At 40.6% G+C, this 15,967-nt stretch overlaps 1 protein-coding gene across 1 annotated transcript in view; it reads right to left on the reverse strand.

The window, feature by feature from the left end:
* Window positions 1–3,293: 3,293 nt before the first annotated feature.
* igsf9bb (immunoglobulin superfamily, member 9Bb) overlaps window positions 3,294–15,967 on the reverse strand; it is a 105,109-nt gene continuing 92,435 nt past the window's right edge. Inside the window, exons 18-21 of the mRNA XM_072375286.1 lie at window positions 12,478–14,112; window positions 11,406–11,432; window positions 6,095–6,222; window positions 3,294–4,089 (exon numbers count right to left, since the gene is read on the reverse strand). Coding sequence (XP_072231387.1) covers window positions 3,875–4,089; window positions 6,095–6,222; window positions 11,406–11,432; window positions 12,478–14,112 — 2,005 coding nt within the window. The 3' untranslated portion in view covers window positions 3,294–3,874. The remainder of the gene's footprint in view (window positions 4,090–6,094; window positions 6,223–11,405; window positions 11,433–12,477; window positions 14,113–15,967) is intronic.

The raw sequence follows: 15,967 nt of genomic DNA on the forward strand, positions 1-15,967 counted from the left end.
CTATACTCTCTTGTGAATATAATATTGGTTCAGACATTAAATTGCAAATTATTGAAATCAATTTGTTATTTACATTTTGCACCAATTTTTTCTTATAAAAAATGGGGTTATATTTGGTTGTTTCTATGTTAGTTTCTGTGAAATAGAATATATAAATTCAATATGCCCAGTGTTTTGTTGGCAAAGTGAACGTTTCTGCTATAAACCAACATAATAGCGACGTATAATCAAACATGCCGATACAGTGTGCACATGTAAAGATGTGATTATTGTCAATGCCGATTTTTTTTTCTTTTGTTTGCTGCTATTTCTTGATCTAATCTTGACAGGAAAGTCTTAAGACTTATCTAAAATTGCTTCCATTATTTCAAAAGAATCTGTCAGAAAGGCCGGTATCAGGAAAAGCTCCAAACTTGAAAAACAGTCTACATTTTTTCAAGAAATACAGTTGTTATACTTCTATTTGGGAAATGATTTTTACCTTCCATGTATTGAGTTTGTCTCTGTAGCCCTATAAATTACTCTAGTGTTGGCTTACAGCAACCTCAGCAACTCCACCCACCAAACTCCCAAAAGAGCTCTCACCAGAGAACCCGCAGCAACACAAACATGAATCAATTCAATAAAGCAAAACACTTTGTTGGAAGGAAACAGTGGCACTCTTCTTCTTCTGTGTAATATATATTGTGTGACACAAGAACAATGATATTCAGCAGCGACGTAGTGGAATTGCAGATTTGGCTTATGCACCCGCTAGCCTGCAGCTTTTTTTAAAATATCACTGCTGCAGAGCCATGACAAGAGGCTATTATGGAAGAAGAGCTCCTTGTTTCTCTTCAAGTGGGATTCTGAATCCAACCACCACTCCAACAGCCCATTTCTGTTGCTTTTATATAAAAAAATACAAAAATACAGTTACTGTATGAAAATGGAAGTGGCGTTTGTACTCATTTATGGAAGGATCACTCAGCATTACCTCATGGTTTGCTTAGCACCTTAGGCTGTCTGAGGAGCCTCTATTTGACACCACTGCAAAAGCACCTGTGATAGGATGGCTGCATCACTGAAGGTTCCAGTCACCATTTCATTAGCGACCTTATAGAAGAAAGAATGTGAAAACGATGTCCTGTTTGATCCAGTCCTTCAAACACCACAGCACTCAACAAAATGTTGCTGCTGTTTTTTTTAGTTTTTTTTTTTAGGTGGATTTATCACTGATGAACTGATGCTGCCTCATTCTTACTGTAATTACTTGTGTTGTCTTTGGAAGTTGTGGCAAGATTGTGGTTTCACTTTAGTAACAGATATTGACATGACATTTTTATAAACTTTTATAAACTGTATTTCAAAGTTATTTCCACAATAAATACACAATTGGAGATATAATTCCATCTTAAATAAAGGCACTGACTGCATGACAGAAATGGCCGTTTCTTGTTTAAAACAAAAGCTAAACATGACTGTGAATCCACAGTTTTATTCGTGTTCTGCAACTGATTTTTGTTTTCATCAGCTAATGGATGATTCCAGCAGTATTCCCTGTTTTGTTAAAGAGAAATCGTAACCCGAATGCGAAATCTTGATCATGCTCCATTTGTTCGCATGTATTGTGGAAACATCTTAACCCAGCAGCCAAATTTAGTCAGTAGAAATGTTGCTGATTTGAGAAGACCGCATTGCGTTGGAATAGCAGCTCAAAATCACGATAAAAACGGAAATAGATACATTAAAAGAATGCAACTGATGACATTCATACCACTCCAAACATGCTTTTCTCACAACAAATGTTAGTGTGACACCTTCAAAGTGAATACGCCTTCTGAAGAAACTGACCACCGCCTGACGTAAACTAAAGAGAAGTAACAAAAGCCTGAATTGATGAAGCACACAACACACAACTGCCAATGACCAAGCAGCAAGATGTGCAGGGGATGATACAGTTGAGTTATGGCACTTCCTTTCCTCATGAAAACAGAACAATAAAAAAAACTTCAACAGGGAATAAGTGGGAAATGTAATGATCTGTAATGAACATCTGAACAAAACCGCTGCTTATAACAGTGGAAAATACACCAGAAGCGTTTGGCTCACTTTGTGTTGCCTTTAATGCCATATACTGTTCTCTCAGAGGATGACTGTACGCTCAGCATTCCCATTTTAAGTCACAAGGACACAAACAGAAACCAGCCAAAAGAGGCAGGCACTCACACACACACAAAGACAAAAGAATAGAAAAATAAAAAAAAGTCTAACATAAATAAGACATTTAACACAAGTTAAGCAGATTAAGGCCAAACAAAACAAAAGAGCTTTTTGATGTGCTCTAATATGTATGAGAAAATCACTGTAATATGCTATGGCACAAAATCCTATCCTCCACTATGAACTGTTTATCAATTGAATCATTTTTGGCATGAGTTTCCGAATAGGATTTGGAGCCCTCTACACTACCTAAAGTAGAAGAAAAAGAGAAGGATTTGAAAGGAAATGGACAAGATTTTGCTCCAGTGCAAATCCTTCTCAGATGTGAGAAGCAGTTAAAGCTGAAGCGCTGGTCATTGGAGCAATAACATGAATTCAAATCAACTTATTCAATCCTGACAGTGAGAAATGCAATATTTTTTGCATCCGATTTACCAGTTTCTGAGTGCATGCAGAAGTACTGAGGTTAAAATTTTGTGGCGTAAAGTAGTTGTTAAAGGTTGTTACTGTTTTCTCAGACATTGCTTGAAAAACATCGCTGTCCAGATCATGAACCACGGCGCAGGAAAGATGAACATATGAGAAAAGATTAACTTCCTCTTGCAACAGAACTTAATTCTGCATGGCAGATTAACTAAAAGAGCAAGGCGTGGATATTTTTGAAAACACAGAAGAGTGACAGGATTTGAACATGCCTGGAGAAATGCAATAGCAATCACTACAGAAAAGAAAAAAGGATAAATTGTTCAGCTGGCTGATCCTGGTGGTTGTGTGGTCTCGTGTCCTGTGCTCTGAGGTATACTTGGTAGGAAGTAAGAACACCCATATTTGTGAGGCGAGTTACTGGGCAGATAAGAGATGGAGAGGATCCAGTGGAAGGTGCTGTAAACGGAGACCCAGGGGGATTTTATTCTGGGTGAGGAAGCAGATTTAGGGTGGGACAGAGATGGCTCAGCACAAGAAACATGGCGTAAGCCTACAGAATATTCTCCAATGGAGGATGCATACACTGGGGTTTTGAAAAGAAAACAGGGCCTGGTAATCAAGTCCTGTTTCTTTAGTGAAACTGTGTTTTTTTGGGGGGGGGGGGATTTTGCACTGGAGTAAAACTTTGGGATATTCTGGCAGCTATCGTTTTGATTGGAATCGCTGAAAGTAGAAACTGATTTTTAAAAGGGAATACTACTTTACTAAAGAATATACAGAACATGCTTGTGCCTTTGGGCATCCCAATCAGTAGCTGTGCAATTCATCCAAACCACAACTTCAATCTGGGACGTCATTCCGATATGCCATTGCAATTCTTTCTATTAAAATCAAGGTGAGACAAGTCCTTTGTTTTATTCTTTTACCAGTAAAAATAGTTTGGTCTCTGATTTCTAAGTCTTTCTTTAGTATATTTGTGGTAATCAAGGTTATCATATGAAAACAGTAGACTGCTTACTAATGCAAATCGAACTGTCCAATGATGTAGCCATAGAATATAGCAAATCTGAATTTCTAGTAAATTAAAACAGAGTGCTACCTCCATATGTAGATAATAAATAGCAAAGATATTCAATTAACTGTGTTGTTTTTTTCCAACTGGAAAGTAGCTACTGCGGTTTGGTGGAAGTGGGGGGAGGTGTTGGGGGTGTGAATCACATGATCATAACCTCTTCCTCAGGGGCTTTCAGAGGAGGGTGGCATGGTCTGGGTCCATGTTGTCCATGCTAGCTAAAATGGCCTTCTGGTCCTCTCGAGGTGGGCGGCGGTACAGCAGAGCAGAAAAGCGAGTATATGGATCATAGAGAATGGGCCGTTTCTTCTTCTTGCGGAGGTAGAGAGCTTCTTCGGGCTGGAGTACCTGAGAGGTGTAGGCCTGCTGGGTCTGAGAGGTGGAGACACCTGGAGCAGGAGATAGGTCAAAGCCATGAGAACTCAAGGAAACAAAATCTTTTGTTAGTTTTGAAACCTCTGACATGTGAGTATTCATATTCTGTTTTCAGTTCTATTTGGTCCATACCAGGTTAAGTAATCACAGATTAAAAACCTGACATATTTTATCATTGAACAAAAAACTAAAGCTAAAATGCAGAGGCAGAGTGTGAAAAAAACTAAGTACATTCAACAGTATGTAGAAGCACCTTAGCAGCAATAGCCTGAAGTCATTATTTTCTGTATAACATTATCAGTCTCTCACATGGTTGTGGAGGAATTTTGGCCCACTCTTCTTTCCAACGTTGCTTCAGCTCATTGAGGTTTACTACAATGGTTTATGTGCAGCTCTCTTAAGGTCCACCACAGCATTTCAAACAGGTTGAAGTCTGAACTTTGACTGGACCACTGAAACACCTTGATTATTTTCTTTTTCAGACATTCTGTTGTAGAGCTGCTGCCGTGTTTGGGATCATTGTCCTGTTGACCCAGTTTCAGCCAAGCTTTAGCTGTCAGACAGATGGCCTCACATATGAGTCTAGAATACTTTGGTATACAGAGGAGTTCATGGTGGACTCAATGACTGCAAGGTGTCCAGGTCTTATGGATGCAAAACAAGTGCAAATCACCACTGTGTTTGACAGCTGGTATGAGGTGTTTGTGCTGATATGCTGCCAAGCCACAGATTGTGTTCATACAGTCTGTGCATCATGAACACAAGCTGGATTAGGCAAACAACAAAAACAACAGTGGCAGTAGCAAGCAAGTCTTACTTTGCAAGAAAGTTACATGGACATACTGTAAATGACATCCATTTATGGTATTTATTGAATAAATTTGGAACTTTCCATGTCAAAAAAGACTCAACTGGCTAAATTGAACTGTATCTTAATACAAGGTGAAAATGCAGAGCCACTGATTGGATGTTATTATCAGGACAATCATTCAAGATACTGATCACACATTGATACCAGGATATAGAAGGTGCCTTAAATTTAGAAATCCTTTTAGTCTGAATTTGTTGCCAAGCAACCTTATGGCAATGAGAATGGTCAGGAAGTATTTGTGCTGGCAAAGAAGTAGTTCGAGTGCATGACACCCCATTAAACCACAACTTGCTGTTTTTAAGATTTTACAGATAAGAACCAAATTAGGTGTTCTTGTCAAAAGACAATTGGAGGCAAACATGAGCAGTCCCTAAAATGTCAAGTTTAAACAGAGATGAACACCAACAGCAATACTGTACCCTGTATTTTTTCCCCTCATACCATAGAATCTCCTAACCCATCCCCTCAGATGTCTGAGCCCAACCACCCACCAAGGAAACTCAACTTGTATCCACTTCCTGATTCCTTTTGGTAACTGCCCAAATCTAAAATGGCTGGAGCCACGGGGAAAGCCAGAGTTTTCCACTATGCAAAAACTGTTACAATCTGCTTGTGCATCGCTTTATTTTCCCCTCCAAATTCTGTGATCAAAATCTCGAGAAACAGAAACTTACGTCCCCAGCCGGAGGAAGTAATCCACCATTTTCTGGTAGAGAATCATGGTTTCAAACTTGGAGCTGCTGACTCTCATCCCCACCACTTTACACTGAGCTGCGAGCCAGCCCAGCAGAGATGAAGCCAGCAGAGACACGTCAACCAAAAATAGCAGAGACAACATTCTGTCCATGAATACCGTGAACAGACTCCAAGACTAGGTATAGCCTCAGCATGTTCCCAAATCCACTGAAGACATGTTTGACTTTGTGCCAAGGATATGGATACATCTCTCACTTTGGTCTTACCTTATTAAAACTGAATAACTAACTTCATTTTTTAAACTTCCCAGTTAACCAATATAGAGCAGTTGCAACTTTTTTTTACATAGGAAAAAAATATTTTAAACAAACAAAGTAATAATCCCATGGTCATCATGATGCTGAAGATTTAAACGATTAAAAGCTAAGCACAGAGAGAAACGAGGTGGTTACCTGCTTTCTTTCTGGTCTTGGAGTTATTGTTGTTCATAGTCATCTTCTTGGCCTTTTTAATACGTTGGTATCTCAATGCATCAATCCTCTCAGACCCCGAATGGGCACTAGGCGCACCTCGACGTTTTCTGGATAAAGAGGAGAGAGAGAGGGAAAAACGGGTAACTCCAGGCCAAACATGATCAGCGCACTGTGATTGTGCACTGCGGAGCGCACGGAAACCCACACAATCCCAAAACAGCACTGCTCGTGCTAAGCAAGAGGTGCAACACATTGCCAAAGGATCAATGTGAGTCACCAAAACAGCTGTAGTCCGAAATCCAACAAAGGGGTCTCTTTTCAAAGGTTTAAAGAACAAAACGACTACTTTACTAATACCATAATCATGTATATGATCTGGATTAACACGGCTATTTTCAGGTGAAATACGAATTGTTTTCACAAAAGTGAAATCCAAATAGCATTTAAATTTGTGCACCTTGAAATTTCTTTGCCCTTCAAGGACATCTACTAATTTACTGCTCAAATTGATCCAAATGATCTACATCCAAAGAAAAGCAAACTACTTCACAACTCCTGAAACCATCAATTTACCTCACGGTGCAGATTAGATAAGTGAGCAAAGTTCTTGAGAGGATACAACATGTAAAAAGACTTGCACTGTTGGTTTCAGAGGAAAACTCTCCAGTAATTATGAATATTATAACAAAACACAATGTATTAAAAGCTTTCCAATTCATTAATTTAGCAGATTTGATAGTTACTGTATAAATTAAGCAATCCCACTCTGAAAATAACAGATGCAAATGTTTCCTTGGTGAGGAGTATCTATATTTCGCAGCTTCTCATGAACTCCCTCCTGTTTATGGAGGCACATGTAACTTGGCAGCCCACATATTTCTGCCACAAACACACACTTGGTTCTCTCGCGGCACAGAAAACAATTAGCATTACAAAGAGGCCATCTTCCCACCGTAGCTGCAGAGAGAAACCGAATGTCGTTAGTAGAGGGGGGAGAATCACAGCTGAGCGACAAAGCATCATCAATATGTGTTCATAGACATGGATACTGTCTACAATGGGCTTCACCATGCTGACAGGGGGAGAGATGGCGGGAGGGGAAAATGACTACTCGGGAACAGTCACATAATGAAAAATAAGCCAAAGAAAAGCGAAGCACCAGGACAACAAATGTAACAATAATTTTTCCATATAATTGTTTTGTTTTTGAAACGGAAGAGCAATATTTAGCGATGGCATGCATGGCAGTTTGCACATGGAACACGACTTTAAAGGGGAATACATTCAAAGTACTTCACTGGGCACTTCAGTGTATAGGGTCATCAACCCCCTTGTGTGCCCATTTCTGCAAAAATATTTGTTCCTTAGAATAAAACAAGTAGGAGAGATGCGGTGGCAGGACACTTATTTCACATGGCAGTGACATCTGTTCTGCTGTCCAAACTCACAAGTGCTAATGTATACTTATAGCAGATGGACTGATTCGTGCTCTGTACAGATGCTTTCTGCAGGCTATTGAGGCCATGTGTCCACCGGGAATTAGTTTTATTGGGCTAAAGAGATGCTTGTGGGAAGGGTTGGTAAAGGCTCCTGCTACTGCTGGAATGTTTTCGAACCTCTTGAAACCAGTGAGCTGAGAACTTCAAACATACTGAAATTTCATCACTGCCAGGTACACGCAACACTCTATCTGCTGAACGGCTAATGCAAAAGAAGGGAGCTGTGGACAGCGGCTCCAAGTGGACACACAGCTTAAGGTGACATTGCAATGCCAATCTTACAAAATATTTCATGGAGTTCAAAATATTTTCAATTGGTTAAATAAGCATCTGTCAAATATAAATGGCATAATGTGTCACGCTTGAGGAGAATGCTAAGAGCATTTTTGGATGATTCCAATAGTAAAGAGTGTGTATGAGGAAAAAATGTTGATCATCAATGCTTTCATAAATCCACTGAATGCCACACCTTGATATATTCTATATAGTGCAAAAGACACTGAACCAAACTGGTGACTCACACGCTGAAGATGGGGGATTAGATTTTTATTGTTCATATCATCTGGTTGTTGTTCTTTGATAGTATGATATTCATATGAAAAATAATATAAAACCTCTTTTATCACTTGGGTTTTATATATTAGGAAAGGATAAAAAGGAAATAGAAATCTGGTCCTTACCTGGACTTAAAATGAGGTAAGTGAGACCTCAGATGAACAACATTAAATTACATATTACACATGTCATCATTCATTTATCTTAAAACAAAGGAAACATAAAGAAGCAGTGTATAAAAAACTAAGTACACCATTTTTTGCATCCATTAAGAGGGTAAAGCAGCAGCCTGGTGCTGCTAATCACCTCACTGCTTTGTCGGTCTGGAGACTTCAGGAGTGTGTTAACACAACGCCAAGGAAGAAAGATATCAGCAGTGATCTTAGAGATACAATTGTTGCTGCCTATCAATCTGGGAAGGGTTATAAGGCCATTTCCAATATAGTCTTCTACAGCGAGAAAGACAGTTGTCAGTCTATCCTGGGTCATCAGCAGGACAATGATCCCAAACTCAACAGAATGTAAGAAAAAGAGAAAGAAATCAAGGTGTTGCAATGGTAAAAAGCCCAGACCTCAACCTGATTGAAACAGCGATGTGAGACTGACAGTGTCATAAAGAAAATGATTAGAAAATTCAATAATATGGTGTACTTAGGTTTTCACTCAGAGCTTCTGCATTTCAGTTTAGTTTTACTTAAACAAACAATGATATGGTATAATGTTTCGTGCGTTGTTGTACTTCTGAGGTTGTACTTACATAATTTCAAGAAGGACCCGATGTGCTTTATGATGTCCCGAGAGGGTGTACTTAAATTTTCACGTGACTATATGTGTGTGGCCAACCGATATACTTCTGTATTTGTTATTTAGTGGTAAAGAACGTAAAGGCAATGACCCATCGTTCTTTAATAGCAGTTTTTGCCACCTCTGGCAAGAAGTGAAAGTGCTGATGAGGCTGATCCTTACAACCCGCACCATACACATGTTCAGACTTAAGGCCAATATACACTGGCATTTTCTGCTGTCCCAGATGAAAGACAACCAACATGAAATAATTGTTAGGATATCTTCAATCAAGACTGTAAACAGTAGAACAATATGAGCTAGCTTCAATGACAGCTGTTGCAACAGTCTTGCGATCAAAGATAGCCAGGGACTGATTCCGGACAGTCTAATATATTTCGGGTGATCCTCCATCCTGCAGTCTGACTTCTGCTATGCCTTAAGTCTACTAACCAAACAATAGGAATATAACATGGAATGACGTACTCATCAATGCAACACAGGCTCCATTGACTAAAATCAAAACAAACCTGAACAGTGCAGCCAAACAAGTGGAATCTAACTTGTGGAATTAGACTAATAAGCAAATCTGGGGGAGTGTTGTGGCAGCAGAAGCCTTATCTGTATGATGTATCCTGCTTATTCCATGACCACGCCAAGAAGGACGCAGCATTGAAAGACATAGCTGAGGAATAGTAGCTTGCGGGTGAGCAGCAAACCAGTGAACATATTAACATACACTGTAGTAAACAGGGCAGTCAATACTCATAAAATCTACTTTACATTATTGTGACACTTGTAATCTCTGCTTCTCTTCACATTCCCAGCATACAATAATTCAGCAGGTATTGTTATGGTACAGTCTGCACATAAAACACGATGTCATAGCTAAGTCCATCAAAGAAGGGATGATGTGTTTGTACCTTTCATGTTCTTTGATTGTGTGTTTGTGTCTGACCTGGTGCATATATCAGACACAAATAATTCCCTTATAATTAATAGCAATGTCTAAGTGGACTTAATGAAAAGCCTTGACTAACTGCATTCAGTTCAGTTTTGATGTTGGGAAGACAAGCAAGGGAAGTTGCCAGCAAGGCTTCAGCAAGGGCAGCACTTTGAGCAGCTCCTGCACTTACAGTAAGAAACTGGACAGAATCAAACAGTGACTGATTCCATCCTGATGAAGAGAGCCAAATGGGAAAAAAGACAGACCACTGGGCAAAGGAGAAAAGAGAGAATGAGGTACATATTAACCGTATCCTTTACATGCAATTATTTGTGTTTGGTTGCTGTGCATTTTTACCATGCATTTGGTAGCAAAGAAACAGTCAAGAGATCAGCAGTTAGTTGTGCATTTGGATCTCACTTTGTATGGTGAAAATCAGTGCACCCTGGGGACTCATAACAGCCCTTTCACTTGGCACTTGGCTTAGATCTGAAGGCGAGGGTGAGGACACAATCCGGATATTTCTAAAGCAGCTACCCGAGGAAGTAAAGGCAAATTGAGAGGCTGGCAGGTCATCCTTAAACTTGGTGGGATTGAGCTGGTGCTGTGGGGACAGGCAGACCTATTGAAATACACCAGAGGCAAGAAAAATGGATGCCTTGAACCGACATTGGAGTGGAGCAGATAAAGCAGGTTTTGTCCATGATAATATATGAAGATAGTATTTGTGATATTGTTGTTTGCTGAAGAGTGCCTCATATTATTAAAGGTAAACTTAACTATTATAGCAAACAGAATTACAGCATACTAATACCTAAATGGGTGTTACGTGCACTGATTTGTCACAGGGTACTGTCACAGAGCACACAAAGTGGAGAAGTTCATGGACTGTTCATTTTGTGCAAATTCCTGTTAATCAAATATCTGTCAAAACTAAAAACAATGTTTCATGGTCATGTTTGACCATGCAAGGATGTGTTTTGTCTCAAAATTACCCTGGAATGCTTTGAATACCCATGGTTGACATTTCCTGGATTAATCTTTCCTAAAGTAAAACCAAATGGCTGATGCATGAATAAATGTTTACCTTTAAAAAGGCTGATTTGAGGCTGATAAGATTACTGTTTTAAGTTTAAACTTGAGGTACGTCGGATTAAAAAGCTGCATGAGATTGTAGTCAATTAGCAAACAACTCAAGCATGAAGTCATGTTGGTGATATTTTTTGACCTGATCTATTAGCTAACAGATGGCATATGCATATCAGTCAGAATGCATAATGTACTTAAGACTGCAGAACTTAAAATGCATAGTCACTTTGAAAAAAAAAAGGAAAAAGGAAAAAACTGAAAAGAACTACATGTGTTGACTGACGGAAGGAACAAATTAAAGAAAGACTCAAAGTCTTGTATTCCCCTTTAAAGGACGAGGTGATCAAAAAAAGTCCCACCTGCTAACCCCCCCCTTTCAGACATGGATCCAACCCTTACCTATTGCGGTGTAGAGGACCTGGTCACAACAACGCTGCCCAGATAGCTGAGATCAATCAAAAACAAAGCAGGTAAGACTCCAGGAGTCATTAAGAACCACCACACTGCCCCTAATTCATAATGATGGAGACATTGCAGTACATGAGAAGCGGACAGGCCCTGTGACACACTTTGCCCAAAAACCTTTCCTTGGTAGTCAGACCTGAGGGTGACCTGGTGGTATTTAAAGATGTGGGAAGATGAGGGTTACAGAAAGGGAAAAGGATGTTGGGAAGGAAAAAATCTGAGAAGTTGGAAGGTAAGGAGAATTGGTCATGCAATCAAGTTACTAAGGCTGAGGATGGGCCGCAGGGCCTGCCAAGATGAACTCTTCTTAAAGCATCCTTCTGCATGATAAAGGCACTTTCAAAGACTTGGAACTAGACATAACAATGGGTGTTTTGTCTGGGGAATCAGCTGGATGAATATTATGGCATTCCTCCTGTTAAGTAAAAGCAGGGTAACGCATGATACAGATGGAAAAACAGGGATCCTTTGTGATGACTGCAAATTCCCAGGCTTTTAGGGGCTTGTGTCAAACAAATTACACACTGTTCTGGCCATGGTGTTTTTCATCTGGATGGACTATAGCCCTTAAAGGTCTGACATGAAATCTGTGAGCATTTGTGTTTACCAATCCAACTTATTATTTGTTGAGGGTAATTTGTACTTTTTTGGTGCTTTCACAGGAAAAAAACGCATTTTTCCATGTGACCAACTTGGAACAATGCTTCACAGATTCAGTTGGTCAATACTTCCAACTTTATGTCTGACATGAAAAGCAGCGCTGACTAAACTGAAACTTCTTTGACAAATTCTAGAGCTAAAATTATCAACAGGATGAGTTTGCTTTAAACACTTAGTTTTCATGTTTCATGAAGGCGTCAACAAAACTATTTCACTAATAAGCCACAGAGATGATTTTTAAAACTGATGGATATTAGACAGCACTTTGATAACCAAAATGTCAGAGCAACTTTACACATCAAAGCATTATGGGTTGGGGCAGATGACACAAATGGCATCCCTCTCTGCATGCCTAACAGACCTACCCTGAAGCTGACAACTGGGGTGGAGAGGGCTCAGATGGAAGGATCTCCTCCTCAGTCCTCCTCTGAGATGGCATCTGCCCAAATAAGTTGCTGCTTTCCATGGGAGGTGATGGGGACTGGGAAGCTGGGTAGCTGGTTGCAGAGGTGGCAAAAGCCATGTGGGAACGGTAGCTGGGGCTTGCTCTCCTGCTACCATGGCCTTGAGCAGGTGAGGAGGATGGGGATGATCTCCTTGAAAAGCTGGCTGTGGAGGGAGGGAGGAGGCTAATCTCAGACATCTCTGGGGGTATGGGAGGTTGGACTATGCTAGGACGTGGCCTGGGGCGTACTACAATCTCTGGGGAACCCTCATGAGAGCCAAGTGGGCTTTGGGTAAGGGGAGAGAGTCGGGAGGGCTGGAGAACCACTTGATGCATGCCAGGATCCAGCCTACGAGTCTGCCTAGGACTAAACCGAGGGGTTGTTTCAAACCATCGTGTATCCAGGCTGCTGAATGTGCTAGGGACTACATGGGCCATTGGATCGGGGTAAGGCAAAACCGGCACACCAGTACTGTGGCCTGTGTGTCTTAGTTGCCCTAAGTGTGCCTCTTGCATAGCTAAATGCCTGGCTGGAGAGCCATGAGGCTTGGCCTTGCTGGGAGACTTGCTTGAGTGGCTCTTTGGAGCCTCCAGTGGCAGGACAGTTGGGTAGGTAGGCATTGGAAGGGGAGAGGGCTGGAAAGCACTGAGGGGAAGAACATGAGGTGGAGGAGGATAAGGAGGGTCGTGGCGGAGATGCAAAGGGTGGTGTGGTGGAAAAATGAACTGAGGCCCCTCCAGACTTGAAAAGGTGAAATCCAGTCCCTGCCAAATCTCTGGTGAATGAGAGGAAGGGGTGAGTGTCAGAGGAAGTGGAAAACTGGAGACAGCATACTGTGGAAAATCACCCTCTCCCATTTCTTCAGGAATCATTGGGTGCGCAAAAGGACCCTCACCAAGGTATGGTGGGGAGGACATGACAGAACTGAGTGGGCTGGAATCAGGCAGGTAGAAAGGAGGTGGGGGATCATGATCTCCAGGGTGTCCTAAATAGCCATAGAAAGCCCTGTGGTGGAGAGCGCCTCGGATCTGCCCAGAGGCCTGGAGCCGACTGCTCTCCATGATGGTCATACCTTCGAAGGGCCTGTGGAAACGAGGACTGTATGCTGGAGGCTGCAGGTAGGATTCCTGACTGGAGATGGGGGAAATCTGGTGAGGCCGAAGGGGGGCCATAACCGGCGGAAGAGGCCTGGGATCATCATTCTCTTCATCTGACTGCCGGAATTCTGGATAGAGGTCTGATTCCTCCACAAAAGGGAATCCCTCGATTCGCCGGGGTTTGACAGACATTTCTATATCGGTGGGATCTATGACAAATCTTCCATCTGGGCCTCGACTGATGAGTTCAATAGGTGTTGTTGCTTCCGCTTCATGCTTGGAGATGTACTTCTTGCTTGTTATTGCTCTTTTGGTCTTTTTGTATAAAGACAATTCCTCCTTCTTTCCTGGACTTGGGGGTGGTTTTCTCCCACGCTGGTTGTGACTATCTTCAGATGATTCTGATGGGGATGCCTTTGAACGAATGCTCTCTGGGCTCAACTTTCCTGAAGATGACCTATGTAAAAGAAAATAGAAGAAGTGAATGATAAAAACTTAAAAGAGTCAGTACTTTGTGCACAGCAAAGTTCCACTGATGGTGCTGAAAACAACTGAAACACAGGAGAGATTGATGGCGTTAAAGATGCTGGTCTTGATATGAGATTTAGGATTGTAAGTTCAATTTCAAAACACCAACCTGAAAATTAATGATGAGAAATCAAAAGTGCCCTGAAAAATATGTTGCATGTTTATATTCAGTCTGTACAATTACTCACAGGAAATTAAGAAACCTTTTATTTCCCATTGATTCAAAACATTATTTGATATGCCATTGTGCCTGAGGACAAAAAAACCATTATTTGCATTATTGTTATGCCACCGATTGGGAAACTTGAGACAGTTTAATTGAAAAGAGACATCGAATGGACTGTAAATGCAAACGTTTGGTGACACAAGACAACTGTTTCTCAAAATGTCAGGGTAGTGCACAAAAGAAAGGTGTATGACACAGTTAATTACATGCACAACTCCATTAAAAGAGACATAGGAAAAAACTGACAACAACAACAAACTGGCTCATAAATACGCGCATTGAGCAACCTGCCTTGATTGCTCTTACATGAAGCAGTTTTTCATCATAGCACCCACGTGGCAGTGGCAGCAGGCTGAAGTACTTCTACTCTAGTTTGGTGAAATTTGAAGTATGGCACTGTATTAGCACAATTTGATTTTAAATTAAATAATCAAGTATAATAAAACAGATCTTAAAAATTAAGGCTAATCTGATGCATCAGGAGAGTTTATAGTTTGATTAAATTTGATTGATAATGAACAAGCCAAAAATTGGATTCTGATTCAACAGTTACCAGCTGGTAACAAATGTCACATTATGTGGGAGGAGCAGTGAGAGGAGCTGAGACAGACAGAGAGAGATGACAAACTGTAATACACCCTATTAGACACTCGGAATCAGCCTTATTTTTGGAAATAAATTGAAGGAGCTCACATATAATTCCCATAATTTACAATCAGAAGCAACAAAATGGGTTAAGATGAGTTAACAGTCCTTATGGGTCTTCATATGTATATTAGATGAACAAGGCAGGACCGTCAGCCCTATTTCAGAAGCTCCCTTACAATAGACATATTGGCAGGGGTACATAAGTTGTTGGATGTGGACATTTAAACTCAAGTTCATAGAGAGCAGATCTCCTAGCTTGTTTGACAATACATACAAAACCTGCTCAAGAGACACCCATTTCAGTGCGAGATCGTGAGGATGCCTCTCTTAGTTGCTATACCAGTTAAAAATGTAGGGATGGCTGGCAAATAAATGAATCTGTGTGGGATCAGTTTTGGAGTCAAGCTAAGAATAAACAACTTGCTTTGTGGCCAAAATGCTAATACATGAGAGTCCATGAGAATATCACTGGATGAAAGATCTGTTTTTTTTCCCTAAATTAAAGCAAACATGTGTTAACAGGGTAGAAAAAGCTTTCATTAGCAGCAGGTAACGCTCAGTAGTATGACAGATAAGTGTGAGTGATTTGTGGAGAAATTACCTTCAGAAAAGAAAGAATATTCCCAGACTTAGCTTGGTATAACACAGACTGGAGTATCAAAATCTGTCGAAACCAGATTAAAGGTCAGATCAATCATGAAAGCTATTTGAGCCTTATTCCTGTAGTCAATTTTAAGATGTACAATTCTTCTTGTTGACTTTCCATCTGCATGACGTATACATCCTGGCCAGACCAAGGCCTTTACCATTTCAGTTATACAATCTATAGTACTGTGTATATAGTACATAACATGTAACTCCCATTTTTGTTGGAAATATTATAAAATGTGGATTTATGAGAAGAAGGAAA

The sequence above is a fragment of the Leuresthes tenuis genome, unplaced genomic scaffold, assembly GCF_036924035.1.
Source record: "Leuresthes tenuis unplaced genomic scaffold, fLeuTen1.0.hap1 SCAF_21, whole genome shotgun sequence".
NCBI lineage: Eukaryota > Metazoa > Chordata > Actinopteri > Atheriniformes > Atherinopsidae > Leuresthes > Leuresthes tenuis.